At 36.8% G+C, this 14186-nt stretch overlaps 1 protein-coding gene across 1 annotated transcript in view; it reads left to right on the top strand.

Moving 5' to 3' along the window:
• The window catches only part of HOOK1 (hook microtubule tethering protein 1), a 70231-nt gene extending 59103 nt beyond the window's left edge, over positions 1–11128 (top strand). The window contains exons 17-22 of the mRNA XM_080801549.1: positions 623–657; positions 1204–1286; positions 1917–2017; positions 4182–4283; positions 5652–5720; positions 7700–11128. Coding sequence (XP_080657675.1) covers positions 623–657; positions 1204–1286; positions 1917–2017; positions 4182–4283; positions 5652–5720; positions 7700–7870 — 561 coding nt within the window. The 3' untranslated portion in view covers positions 7871–11128. The remainder of the gene's footprint in view (positions 1–622; positions 658–1203; positions 1287–1916; positions 2018–4181; positions 4284–5651; positions 5721–7699) is intronic.
• Positions 11129–14186: the final 3058 nt, after the last annotated feature.

Below are 14186 nucleotides of genomic sequence, written 5' to 3'. Positions count from 1 at the left end.
TAGTGTCTGAGTTATATTTCAGATTATATATTTTAAACCCTTCATTTATTTAGTCAGTAGAGGATCTTGACCCAGTATTGTAATTTAAAGTCCTCCTTTTTAAAGAGGAAGTTTTATGTTTTAAATTTTATTTTTTTAACAAAATTTACTTCATTTTGATGTTAATATTAAAGTGCTTACATTTGTAATGATAAAGCTTTATTATAAAGATAATTATTTAAGTCTATTCTTCATTAAAGGCCTAAAATCTTAAAATTTATATTTTAAATAATGATTTTTAAGTGTTTGATACTCCTCAGTATATCACATTCAGCTTGCATTTGCTGTTTTTCTTCAACTTTAAATTTTATTTTCATGGTATTGAAATATGAATAGGAAGTATTTTTCTTTTTACTATTGTACTCATCCTTCTTTCATTTCCTAACCTCCTTTCCTTTCCCTTTGAAGTCAATAATACCTAAAATTTTATGTTTTTACAAGTGCGTTATTAGAAATACAAATTTTTAAAACATTTATAATTTTAAGTAATATACTTCAAAAGGAAGTAAAGAGATTTTGATGTCTGGAAAATTTATCTTTGTCACAATAGTTATCTTACAGCAACTTTTTTTAATTTTTATAGTCCAGCAAACTAAAGCAGAAGTTGGAAGCTCATATGTAAGTAAAACTGATGTTTCATTTCAAATATGAAAGGGGAAGGGTTTTAAAAACTTCTAACATTAGTGTCCTTTTCTGATTTCATTTATAAGAAAAATCCCCTGATAGCAATTAACGGTTCATCACTGCCACCAAGAAGCGAAAAGAACAATGTTCTAAAATGTTCACCCTGCCTGCCAGTGATCCCAGATCCTGCATTTTTCAATCATTAATGTCATTTGAAGAGTTTACAAAGCAGACAACTGTCACAACTTCACTATGTGATGTGGGATGTTTAACCAATAAAATATTTCCTTTGACTTTCTTAGGAAGCAAGGATGGCAAGGGGAAAAAATTAACATTTTTAGCACCTATCATGTGCCAGGCAGCTTGCCTTCTCACAGCAACCCCTATAATATTTGGCAGGTATTACTCCCATTTCACAGGTGAGGAGATTCAGGATCAGAAAGTGATATGCCCACAGTCCACAGATATTATGTGGCAGAAATCAGTTTTCATTCTTAGGTCTGTTTGCTTCCAAAACTCCATGCTCTTTCCACTACTTAGGGAAAAACTAACTGAGGTCCAGGAAGAATTACAGAAGAAACAAGAACTCATTGAAGATCTTCAGCCAGATGTAAACCAGAACGGTAGGTATTTGTAAAAACCTGGGTCAGACTACATCTAAGGACTTGCCCTCGTTAGTTGAAGGATGCAAGAACTGTGTACCGGTTTCTGGACACTCCATAAATACATACATTGCAAAGAAGAACCATGATAATTTTCTAGTGATTTAAGTAATCAATAAATGATCCAATCTTAAAGCAAAAAAAAAAAAAATCTAATAAAATGAACTGATTGATATATAGGAGTATCAAACATTGTAAAATACAGTAGAATTAATACTATGGAAATATAAATAAAATAATGTATAATCAAATTAAAATAACCTTTAAACATTGTGTGGAAGGAATGCTTTATTTTCTAATGATGTTTGTGATTACATTGTAAAGTGTATTTGCTCATCGAAACACTGGAGACAAAGGAGAAAAATAGCTAGATAAAGCAGATTATAGATATTTTTTAAGAAAGAATAATATGAACTGATTAAGAATGTTTTGGTTGTAGTTCGAAAGTTTTAGATAAGAATTCATTACAAAGAAGAAATAAACATTTCTTTTTAAGTTCTCTTACCAGTCTTTAGAAAAAATATGATAGAGTTTTTGTGTGAAAAGGGAGTATTTTAAATTGGTCATGTTTCATTTCCTTTTCAATAACAGCACAAAAGATCAGTGAACTTGAAGCTGCTCTTCAGAAGAAAGATGAAGATATGAAAGCAATGGAGGAGAGATATAAAATGTACTTGGAGAAAGCAAGAAATGTGAGTGACTAATCTTTCGGAGCCCAAGTCTTCTGACTCAGTTTCTTATTAGGCCAGTTCCATCTGTGGGACTATTTCTCCTGTCTCTGGGTCCCATCACTTTGTTCCCTCCCACCTGCCTTGCCGGTCAGTTCTCATGCTCTCTCACTCTCACTCATGAGCATCGGGTAAAACAAACATGGAGCTTTATTGGGACAGTTTCAGCAGGGACTGGAGTAACCTCATTAGGGGAGATGACTGTTAGGAAGTATGGAGGCGTTAGCTCTTAAAGTGAAAGTTTGCCTTTTGTGAAAATTTAGCTCTTCGGACTTGTTTAAAATTGTTTTAGTCTTCAGTCTAGATGAGACAGTTAAGCACTATTCAGTTGATGTTTACCAGACTTAATATTTTTTGCCTTATTTCAAACTTAAATATCTATAAGTACTATTCTCATAAAATCTTCTGTTCCATGAATACTGGATATTTTCCTAATTAATTGTAAGCTCTCTTAGAGAATGTTAATATATTTTTTCTAGTTATTGAATAAAAGGATTATATGATGAAGCTTTAAAATGCTGCTAGTATGTTTGTTCTTTTTATGTTTAAGCTTTATAAGTTGTATATTGTACCTGCATCGATAGCTAAACCTCACAATCTCAGAAGGTAGAAGTTATTTCTTGATCACAGGAAGCCCATCGTTCTGTGGGGGAGGGGCTCTGCTCCCTGCAATCTGCCAGAGCCCCCAGCTGACAGAGGCTTTGCCTCCTTGAACACGGCATTCCCAAGCTCACTGGAGATAGTCCAGCTGGTAGATGAGGGAGGCCAGCCTTGACTGCACTGGAGGAGACTTGAGATGGGGCAGGCCTGGGAGCCATGAACCACTTTCACCCTCATTTTAGTCGGCAGAATGCAGGCACCCAGTTTCACCCACCTAGAGAGCCCTGTTAAACATATGCAGTCAGGCCCTGCCACCATCCTGTTTCTCTCAACTGCAAAAGTGTAAATGCTCTTAGTCACAAGCAGTGTCTTTGTAGTGTGTCTTTGTAGTTAAATTATGATTTAAACTCTGCTTTTATAATGTGACCTCTATGAGGGCAGATACCAAGTCTCCTATATCCCCACTGTCCCCATCAGTGCCTCCCACATTCGGCAGTCAGCAAATTGTTTTGAACGACCTGCAGGAATGTTTAACATACTACCTTTTAGTCTTTTTCCTTTACCTCTATAAGTATAGGTGAAATCTTCCTAAGTCTTTAGATCATTTTAAATCTTTGTTAATAGATTTGTAATTACATAATACCGATGCTCTTGTTATTGGAAATTTGTTTGTTCCTGATGTACACCTGATATTTCTTTTTTTTTTTTAAGATTTTATTTATTTATTTGACAGACAGAGATCACAAGTAGGCAGAGAGAGAGGAAGGGAAGCAGGCTCCCCGCTGAGCAGAAAGCCCGATGCGGGGCTCGATCCCAGGACCTTGAGATTATGACCTGAGCCGAAGGCAGAGGCTTTAACCCACTGAGCCACCCAGTTGTCCCACCTGATATTTCTGAGTTAATTTTTTGTTATACTGCTGGCTACATAGTTTGGTTGAGTCTCTGAACAACATTCTGACTGAATGTCTTTTACCTAGCTTTTAGTAATTTCCATAAATGTGATTGAGCCACCCTCTGGTTTGCAGATAAAATCACCAATTTCCATTATATTGATCCTTATGTATTGAATTACATTTAAATAGGTAATAGTAGTAGAAAAGATTGTTGCTATGAATTTTTTTGATACTTTGTACAATCAGTAAGTTCCCATATAATTATCAAATTCATCTTAATTAAAAAAATACTCATCATTATAAATATGGAAAGTGTTATTTCAAGACCTTAGTGCTCAGAGCTTAATAACACTAAATTACTGTCTGAGTACCAAGCCTTGGAGAAAGGAAATTTTATTTTGGGAGAGGGATCTTTCCATTTTTGTACTGAAGTTTGATAACCAGTGTACCTTTATGGAATGCTATTTATGTTTTTCAAATTTAATTGCCAAATAAGCCATAGTTAGTACCTGGATAATTTTACTTTCTGGATATTTTACCACTTTATTTACAGAGATACTATAGATGATGATACTATATTTCAATACTTTATAAGATAAAGTAAATGTAAAATATAATTTTTTTTCTTTAAACAGGTAATAAAAACTTTAGATCCCAAATTAAATCCAGCATCAGCTGAAATAATGCTACTTAGAAAGCAGTTGGCAGAGAAAGAGAGAAGAATTGAGATTCTAGAGGTAAAATTTTCATATTCACACATTTCTTTTGAATTATCCTGTGTAACCCTGGTGATTAATTGCTGTCACGTATCTGCTGTAAATGATCAAGTCTCACAAGAGGTTGGTTGAGGTCACAAGTTAGAGATGTCATGTTTCAGCACTCTGTGTTTGTTACAGAGTCGCGCTAGCCCGTGAGATCGGTCTCTGCGAGTGTATGGACTCTGCTGCTTTGTATCCCTCTTCCCCACAACAGCCAATCCGTGTGGATATCCCTTAGTGTCTAGTAGAGTTCTGCTATATTAGCTCCTTTTAAAATTATACAGATTAGAGTTCGTTCAGAAAATTGGAAGGAAAGGAGGGAAGAAGGGAAAGGAAAAGGACCAAACTCACCTTTTAAACAAGGTACTGTACTCAGTTACCCTCTCCCTGTCCCTTGAACACTTGAACCTAAGTAAGCTCCTTAGCTGCAATTCCTAGGGGAAGAAAGTGCTCCCACAGAATCCAGTAAGCCCTTGCACTAAAGTGGTAGTATTGGTTATTAATCATGCACAGCTATGGTAGTGATGACATCTTTTCGTTAATTAACTGAGTCTTTTAAGTTTTAAAAGTTATTTTTGTGCTAATGATATCATTTTTACTAGCTGAGTTACGTATTTCAGTCTGGAATTGTACGTTCGTAGATTTTATGATTCAGCACATTGTAGTTTCCTTTGCAGAATGTTTTCTATCATATATAGTATAGCATGATGCTCATGATCCAGAAAGCATACAAGAAATGGGGGAGGCACATGAGCATCTTGCTGTAGGAACATTGATGGTTTAGTTTATAGCTTTTTATATGAGTCAGTTGTATCAAGTGCTCAGTGAAATTACAATATTTGCTGTATTCAAGGAATTAAGACATGGATGTTGAGGGTAGTATGCAAACATGGCCACAGGCAGTCTAGTATACAGATCACCAAGAATGAAGAGGTAAAAATTCGTGTTAAGCTTTATAGGGATTTTAAAGGATTTTCTGGGATATGTTCTTCTATATCCTCTTTCTCCTTCATTTTCACTCCTCCATAGGTACAGCTCTGTTTTGTCATTTAAGCCAGTTGCTACTTTCTTTTCTAGAGGTAGAGACAGTAGCATGAGAATCATCAGTTTCTTGTTGAACATCTGTTCTCCCAGCAAAATTTCTGAAATAAATATTTACTAGTCATGGTCTTACTCTTTTCTTAAGGGCATTGTGTGTGCATTCTCCATGATTCTGTTCAGATTTTGACTGCTTTATGCCGCACAGTGCATTTTTTAAATTCTACATGAGCACAGTGAAAAATGATTCCATTTTTGGTAGTTTCAGTTTATTTCTGGGATCTTGATAGTCCTTGTTTCTTTTTCTAGAGTGAATGTAAAGTAGCAAAATTCCGTGATTATGAAGAAAAACTCATTGTTTCTGCCTGGTACAATAAGGTGAGTTGACATGCAGCCAGTGATTGGATGTTGTGTTTATCAAACATTTTGACCATGAACCATAGGAGGAAATACATTTTATACCAAAAATCAGTACCTGTACATGTTTACATATATAACTGAACAGAATTTATCCTGACTGTGTACCTTATACTCCGGTATCTCCTGTCACATTCTTTTTTTTTTTTTTTTTCAACATTAGTCATACTTAAAATTGTATATTTTAGTTTGATGTTTTTGGTTGATTTTGACCTTCTCAGAATCACTAAATTGATTTGTGACTCATCAACTTTTAGTTGATACACATGAAGCACACATACAACAGTTCATAAATATTTCAAAAATTGTCTTATTTGAGTGAAAATATTTAATTTGTGCTTCATATGGGTTTCTGTAGAAGCAGGAATATCTGTGAAATGCAAAATTAAGTGCATCTAGTATTCAACATTTATTTTAACATCCCAAAAAGCCTCTGTATCTTTCACTTTTTTTTTTAAAGATTTTATTTATTTATTTGACAGGCAGAGATCACAAGTAGGCGGAGAGGCAGGCAGAGAGAGAGGAAGGGAAGCAGGCTCCCTGCTGAGCAGAGAGCCCGATGTAGGGGATGCAGGGCGTGATCTCAGGACCCTGAGATCATGACCTGAGCCGAAGGCAGAGGCTTTAACCCACTGAGCCACCCAGGTGCCCCTCACTGTTTTTGTTTTTGTTTTTGTTTTTGTTTTAAATCAGGAATGCTCTTCAGTAATTGTCAATTATAACAAGGAGAGAGTAGTATAAAATTATTTGAAGTGTATTTTATTTTATCATCCTTATTCTCAGCAAGATGTTTTTATAGTATTTCATGATGTATATGGTTCTTTTGGGTTATTTTAATCTACAGAGAGAGTGGACACAGCCATTATCTACATTAGCTGCTGGTTATTTAGTATGAGAGAATATCAGTTTATGGACTCTGTCCATGTGTGAACGTGGTGCTTCACCACACAGAACTGGGTGCCCTGCTTCAAACATGCCCGCTCTTCTGTGTCACTGTACTTTTTGTCTGCTCTTTCCTTCCCTTCTCTGTTTGGTAAAATCCAGCTTAATTTAGCAAGACTGTGAAGGAAATTATAGGTTAGGTGTTCCTGGAACCTTCTGTCATGAGTCAGCCAGCCTAGTTAGGACTGGGAACTGTGTATTATTTTCTTTGTTCCTCTGTAGTCTCTTGATACATAAATTATTAAATATATTTGAACCACATAACACATTATTTATTCATTTTCTACCCATGTCTTTTGAACATTTACTATTTTCTATGTATTACACGAGTTACTCATGATTCTAAGCTTAGTAAAATCATGTTGTGTAGTCTAGTGAGAAAAAGGAATGATTCCTCTTCCTATGGAGCTCACCGTCCACAACCACCGTCCTTCGTCATGCATCAGTATGTAGATAGGTGATAGTGAATGTCAGCTGTGACGCGTGCATCAGAAGACCTGTTAGAGCACAAGTTGTTGTACTCATGTGCAGAACTTCTGATTTAGTAGGTCTGGCCAGAGTCTACGGGGAGAACTTGCATTTTTAACAAATTCCCATTGGTGAAAATGATATTCTGGGACCACATTTGAGAACCGTTGATCTGAGTTTTTCTATTGTGCTGTGTATGCTCACAGTGGGTGGAGTGAAGGCCCAAACACGAAGACTTACCATGGAACCTTTTTTTATTGTTATAATTAAAGTTAACTTTATTATTTTGAGCTACTCTTTTTAATGATTTCAAATTCAGTAGGTTAAAATAGAGAAACTGGATTTTGCCTTCGTTTCCTCTTCCTTGCTAGCATGTACAGGTAAATTAGCTTCTGAACTCTTTACTTTTTCTATAAAATGAGGAGGACAGCAGCTTTATAGAATTTGGGGGATTAAATGACTTAATTTTTGTGAAAAGCATTTTACAAACTCTAAATAGTCTTGTTATTTGTTTGCTTATGTTTGTTCAGAGTCTAGCATTCCAGAAACTGGGGATGGAATCTAGACTCGTGAGCAGCAGTGGTGCCTGCAAGGACCCTGGGGCGTGTGCTCCTGCACGGTCATTCCTGGCACAGCAGCGGCACATCACCAACACCAGAAGAAACCTCTCTGTCAAAGTTCCTGCTACCACACCCGATTAAACTACAACAGAAAACATAAACAGAAGTGCCCTTAAAATAGTTTGTATCCTTCAGTTAACTTCCAGGTTGAAAAAAATTTATGATGGTGGATATCAGCTATTTAAAAATCAGTATGCATAAAATGAATTTTGTCAGCTGACTTTGGAAACAAAATACAGAATTAGCTGTTTCTCTAAGGGAGCACACTTGAGTAATTGGAAGATGTAATTAGGCACACATCTCAAACAGTTGTCTTCTGAGAGTGTTGTAACAAGTTCATATTGACTTGGTGTATTTTAGTTTAATGTCTTCAGTTTTACCAGTAACTTGGTTAATTTGCAATGTGTAATCAGTAGTAAGGAATTTAAAAACATACCTATATTCGTTTTATTGGTTTGGTTATAAAAATAGTCTTGAGGTAGGTACATGGAGAACTATACAAGTTATATTTTTTGACTTGATATATATATATATATAAGGTTTTACCTCTATCCTCAAATCTGTCATCAGGTGGGTCTATTTTATCATGTAATGGAAGATTGGACTATTGCAGTGACTTCTGCCATAGTAAAAGGGACTAGTTGGAGATTCTGCAGATCCAGGAGACTTCACAGTTCTTCTGTGTCCCTGCTATAAACAAGGGCTTCTGTACAGCATGGTTGACATGCTAACGGTATGGAATGAACAGACTTTTACAAAAGGTGATTTTTCTGGTGGGAAGCAAGACAAAAAATATAATTTGTGTGAAACATTATACCTGTTTTTAGTATGATTGAAATTATTGCTTTTAAGCATAAGATAATCAGGGCTTTTGTTGAAAAATGTACTATAATGGTTTTTTTCCTTGCACTGCAAGGAGGTGGTACAGTGAGGAAACAGTCTGGAATCCGTCTGACTTCTGTTTATGAATTTAAGGAACCTGTCTGGGACTCAGTTGTTGGTATTCAGTGCACTTCTGTCCAAAGCTCATCTTTTCACAGGTGTTGTTTTCTAATTTGGGGGGCCATTTTGAAGAGTCACACTTCAGAACTTTAGTTGAGTTAAATCTGTGCTGTCCAGTATCATAGACACAAGCCACGTGTGGCGATTTCAATAAAACTAATTAAGATGAAAAATTCAGTTCCTTGGTCATCCGCCACATTTCCAGATGCTCAGCAGCCACGTGTGGCTGGTGGCTACTGTATTGGGAAGTGCAGATATAAAAAATGTCCATCGTTGCAAAAAGTTCTGTTGGAGGTTGCTGTACTAAACCTTTTTATAGTAACTTTGAAATACTCTTTGATATTTGACAACAAAAGAAGAAAAATGTCAGAGCTACTTCAGATATGAAATGGAACTGAATTGTGACATAACGAGCAGTTTGCGTTCCTTAGAGTTTAATAGCTTATATTGTGACGTTCATTGTTAACCTTTCCAGCCGTTCAACAACTGCATACCTATCAGCGGATGTCTGAGCTATGTGATTGGGTCCAAGTACTGGCCTCTGCTCTAGGTGTAGAGCAGCAACCATAAACAATATATATAAGCAAAATGGGTATTTTTGTGTTTCAATACAATTTTATTTACAAAAACTGGACATAGGACAGATTTGGCCTGCGGTAGACCCCGGTCTGGATTTTATTGTCAGCCTTTCTTTGCGTATATGAGTATTCCATTTACAGTATTACTCGTTTAGATACTTGGTTTCTAGATTTTCTACCAGTCCATTTTTTTCTAATCACCAATGATACACAAATTTCCTACTGCATTTGGGTCTCTTAAGACTAGGAAGCAGCTCCCAGGATGTGTTGTCTCATCAGGGTTACTTCTGTTGACTACCTCTTAGATTTTGATGTTTTTTTATTGGTGCAATTTTTTTGTTGGTTTGCATTTTTGTATATTCTTAGAGTCTGCTTGCCTGCAACTTTTAGTGAAATGAAATAGCCCTTTGAAAATATTTTAGCATGCTATTAAAATTTTCCAGATATTATGGCATTTTGGTATATTTGGTCAATGTAAAACATCTGCTCCTTTGGTGTTTACTACTTGCTTAGTAGTAGCTACTTTACTACTTGAGATTTTACAAGCTCTTCAAGCTCCCTTTTATTGGAATTTATTGTAAAACATCAATTTCAATAAATTAGTATTTTCACAGTCAGTTACTCATAGATTTTCAATTATTGTATTTGGAATTTCTAAATAATTCCTGCAATTTCTGAATTAGGACAGAAGGCTAGATTCTTTTTTTAATAGAGAAAAAATTTTGTGATTTATCACTTTTCTAGTTGATAAGTAGAATTTAAGACGCTCAATATAGAGGTATTTATACAAGAGTAATGTAAAGTTCTGTATTATTGTGATTAACCGTACGGAAATTCAGGAACTGATCAGAAGTGAGATTCTTTTCCACATCTGGTTAATGTAGTGAGATTGACACCCTGTGGGTGGTGCATCATTATAAATATTCATCACGAACCATGACTTATACATGACTGTGTTGTGAGGCTTGAGTGCATATGCCAGGAAGGAGAAATCCAGCATTTCCCTGTCTGATAAGGAAGACAGAGAGTTTTATCTCAGTGATAAAAGATTAAACCACAGACCAATTTGGAAATGATCCGTAATTTTGAGCATTTGCTCTGAGATTAATATTCCTCTTTTTAAAATAAAAAGTGTGTATATGTATGACAGTGATCACTTAATATATTGAGAAATATTTGAAGTTCATTCTATTTTTTCAATGAGTAAGGCTATTGAACTGATGATTTAATATAGATTAGGAATTAATGTCTTATCTAGAAACACTAAACTGAGTATCCTTCATTAAAGTGTCATCACCTTTGGTAACTGGATTGCTAATTTGAGCGTTAGATAATGCTTCTACATCTACACCTCTTTCTGTATTTTGGCACATTTGGCTCTGTGGGGTGGCTTTTAGGTTACAGTACTGTGTTAGGTTCTCCGTATGCATATTTAATGCAAAACATTCCTATGTAAAAATGTGTGTGTATGGTTATATGCATACATTCCTATTGTGAACCTGTACATCGCAAAGTGGTTTGGAAATTTGTAAAGCACAACCATTAAAGAAAATAGTGTGCAGTTATTAAACTTGATGTAGCTTCAATGTTATGTTTAGTTTATAAAAGGTTCTTTCTATTTTCTATGGCAAAGACTTTGACACTTGAAAAATAGAAGCAATACTTGATTTATTTTTGTAAGTATTTAGGATATTATTTTAAATGATTGTCCAATAACAATATAATAGTTGTGAAAGGTTTTAAATAAAATTCCTGATTTCTGTGTCTGACAGTTACAGTGGATTTTTTAGTGGGTACAAGTGCACTGTTTATTTGCTGCTTTAAATAAAGGACTTCAAATATTTAGTTTGTTAAAGAAAAATAATTGCATCAACTTAATTCCTCTAACTTTGTTTTTCATTTGAATTTTTTGGTGAATAAGAAGATGTGTAAAAGTGATTTGCTGGTGTTCCCTTTTATGTCTCCAGTTTCATCACTGCAATCTAGACATTTTGCATTATCATCAAATCCAGAATATTTCTGGGTTTTCTTTGGCAGAGATCACTACTTACCTCTTCACATCATTCTCCCCTTCTTCCTTCAGTAAGAGAATGCCATACTTTTAGTTTGTTACATTTGCCATCCAATGATGGGGGGTGGGGGCAGGGAGAATAACTATTTCCCAGACACCATTGTAACTAGGTGGGGCCATTTAAGTTCTGGCCAAAAGGGTGTGAATAGTAGTTGGGGGAACCCTCAGGGACAGTAGAACAAGGAAGACGCTTGGATCTCTGATACTGCCGTCCAGTCATACCAGCTGTCACTTCCAGCCCAAATTTCTCATAAGCAGTTTTTTTAAAAACTACTTTATTTTTTTCCCCAGCATCCTACTTTCCCCCCCCAATCTCCACATGTTTGTTAAAATGAGTTGTGAAATTTTTAGGAAAATGCAGGTGTTCCATGTTGTTGGAAGAGGTCTTGGAAAGGTTTAATGCTGTTGCTGTTAAATGCTCACAAATACTTCTTTTATCACATGAATGAACTTCATGTGCCAAATATGCAAAAATGGTGGAAAAAGTGAAAACTCATCTCAATTTAGATTGATCCCCATGTTCCCAAAACTATATGATTCTATAAATCTAACTTTCTGAACTTAGCAATAAATCGTCATCACATAATTTTGTGATTAGTTCACTAAGAACAACCGAAGGTTCTTGACCTGCACAGACCAATATGGTGGCTGCAAGCCACAATAGGTATTAAAACATAAATTTTAATTAAGTTTTATTCCCTCACAGCCACACATGCCTCGTGGCTCCAGTGTTGGACGGTTCAAGTAAGGAAATCGTCACGGAAAATGGAATTGGACAGCTCAGTTCTAGATGCCTAGGTTGAATGTATACATTCTGCATCTCTGAAGTTTCAGGTGGTTTTGCAATCACAGAAATGTAGCGAAGTAAAACTTTCAGATCTCTTGCTGTACACAATGGCATGCTCAGGGAGAGAGCTGCAGTCAGATTCTGAAGCTGGCCATGGTTGTGATGACGAAGCACTCCACTCCCTTGTCGCCTGGGCTGCAGCCACTTGCTATCAGTAAGTAGTAAAAGCGGCAATTTAGATGTCTTGCCTCTTGCTTCAGGTCAAATATTTCCCTCTTCTGTAAATCCTTCCCAGGTTTCTCAAACAAGATAAGAGCTGTTTTTCTGAAATTTTCTAACCCTGTCTTCGTGACCTTAATGTGATCTACTTTGTTTTTCCCTCAAATGTCTGCCCCACTACACCAAAGTTCCTTGAGATCATTGGCCATATCTGGTTATCTGTTCCCCTGCAGCACAGTGTCTTCTACACAGTCAGTACTTATGTACCAGCCAAACTAGGCTTGCTGATGAGGCACAGAATTTTTCCTTTGAAATCCAGTCTCAAGACGCTCTGAAGAGATAAGGGAAGTGCATTGAAGGAGCACCTGAATAGACAAGAAATTAAGAAATGCTCCATCCATGGACTCAACAAATACACGGCCTCACATGGATCCATAGCTCTGAGAGAAATCCAGAAAAACAGTTGAGGGAGACTTGTGCATACTAGGTGACTAAGGATGTACATTGAAACAGGTAGGAAAAGCTGAAACAGACTCTCACCATAAACCCCGCGCCCGGCAATGTGCTGTGCCATTGGAGGGAGACCCCCAACAACCAGCTTCTCCCTGGGGAGTGAAAGGTTTGTACCATACATCTGCCGTGCCACCCTTTATGGCTGCTACCTGAAGAATGAGGTTCTAACTAAGCCATCTCTGGTAGCTGATGGGGCCTGGTATTTGCTAGTCTCCTAGCACCTCAAAGAGCAAGGACGTGGTTTTATTTTTATTTATTTTTATTTTGTATTTATTTAAATTTAATTAACCAACATATATTACATCACTAGCTTTCGATGTAATGTTCAGTGATTCATTAGTTGCTTGTAACACCCAGTGTTCATCACATCATGTGTCATCCTCAATGCCCATCACCCAGTTACCCCAGCCCCCGACACACCTCCCCCTTCACTGCTCTGTTTGTTTCCTGGAGTCCAGAGTGTCTCATGGTTGGTCTCCCTTTCTGATTTCTTCCCATTCAGTTTTCCCTCCTTTCCCCTGTGATCCTCTGTGCTATTTCTTATATTCCACATATGAGTGATGAAACAATATGATAATTATCTTTCTCTGGTTGACTTATTTCACTTAACACAATACCCTCCAGTTACAAGGATGTGGTTTTAAATGGGTGCACTGACACTTTCTGGGGCTCTTCCCCTGGCTCAGTGCTTAGGAGCAGGCAGTAAAGCTCAGCTCTGAGTTTCTCCCTGGAGGGTTGACTGCACATCTAGCACTCTAACTTTACCTGCTGCCTGAGGATTTACCTACTAACTAGCTTGCATGTAGAAGCTGATGGGATAGGCAATTACCATCCTCTGGGAGCTTGAGCAAGCTTGTGAGCACTAACTGTAGCTTCTCCTACTGGCTCACTCCAGTGAAAAATCCTAGCTTTCAGCTTCTCCCTGGAAGGAGCTGAACTATACATCTGCTTCCCGGACTTTTCCAGCAGCTGCCTGATGGTTTAACTTCTAACTTTCTTGTCTCTAGGAGTTGACAAGGCACAGCCTTCACTAGTCCCTTTGGGTCTACAGAGAAAGCAGCAGTTTGAGTGGCCCTGCAGGCTCTTGTTATGACTCCTCATCTCAGCTCACTCTGCAATATTATCCAGCTTCTCTCTGGAAGAGAGACTATACTACTGCCTGACTTTTCCAATTGCTGCCGGATAGTTTGTCTTCTAACTTGCCTATTTCTGGGAGCTGACTTGCAC

Source organism: Martes martes (assembly GCF_963455335.1).
Source record: "Martes martes genome assembly, chromosome: 4".
Classification (NCBI taxonomy): domain Eukaryota; kingdom Metazoa; phylum Chordata; class Mammalia; order Carnivora; family Mustelidae; genus Martes; species Martes martes.
Note: the sequence above shows the minus strand (reverse complement) of the source record. Positions and strands in the feature narration are given on the sequence as shown.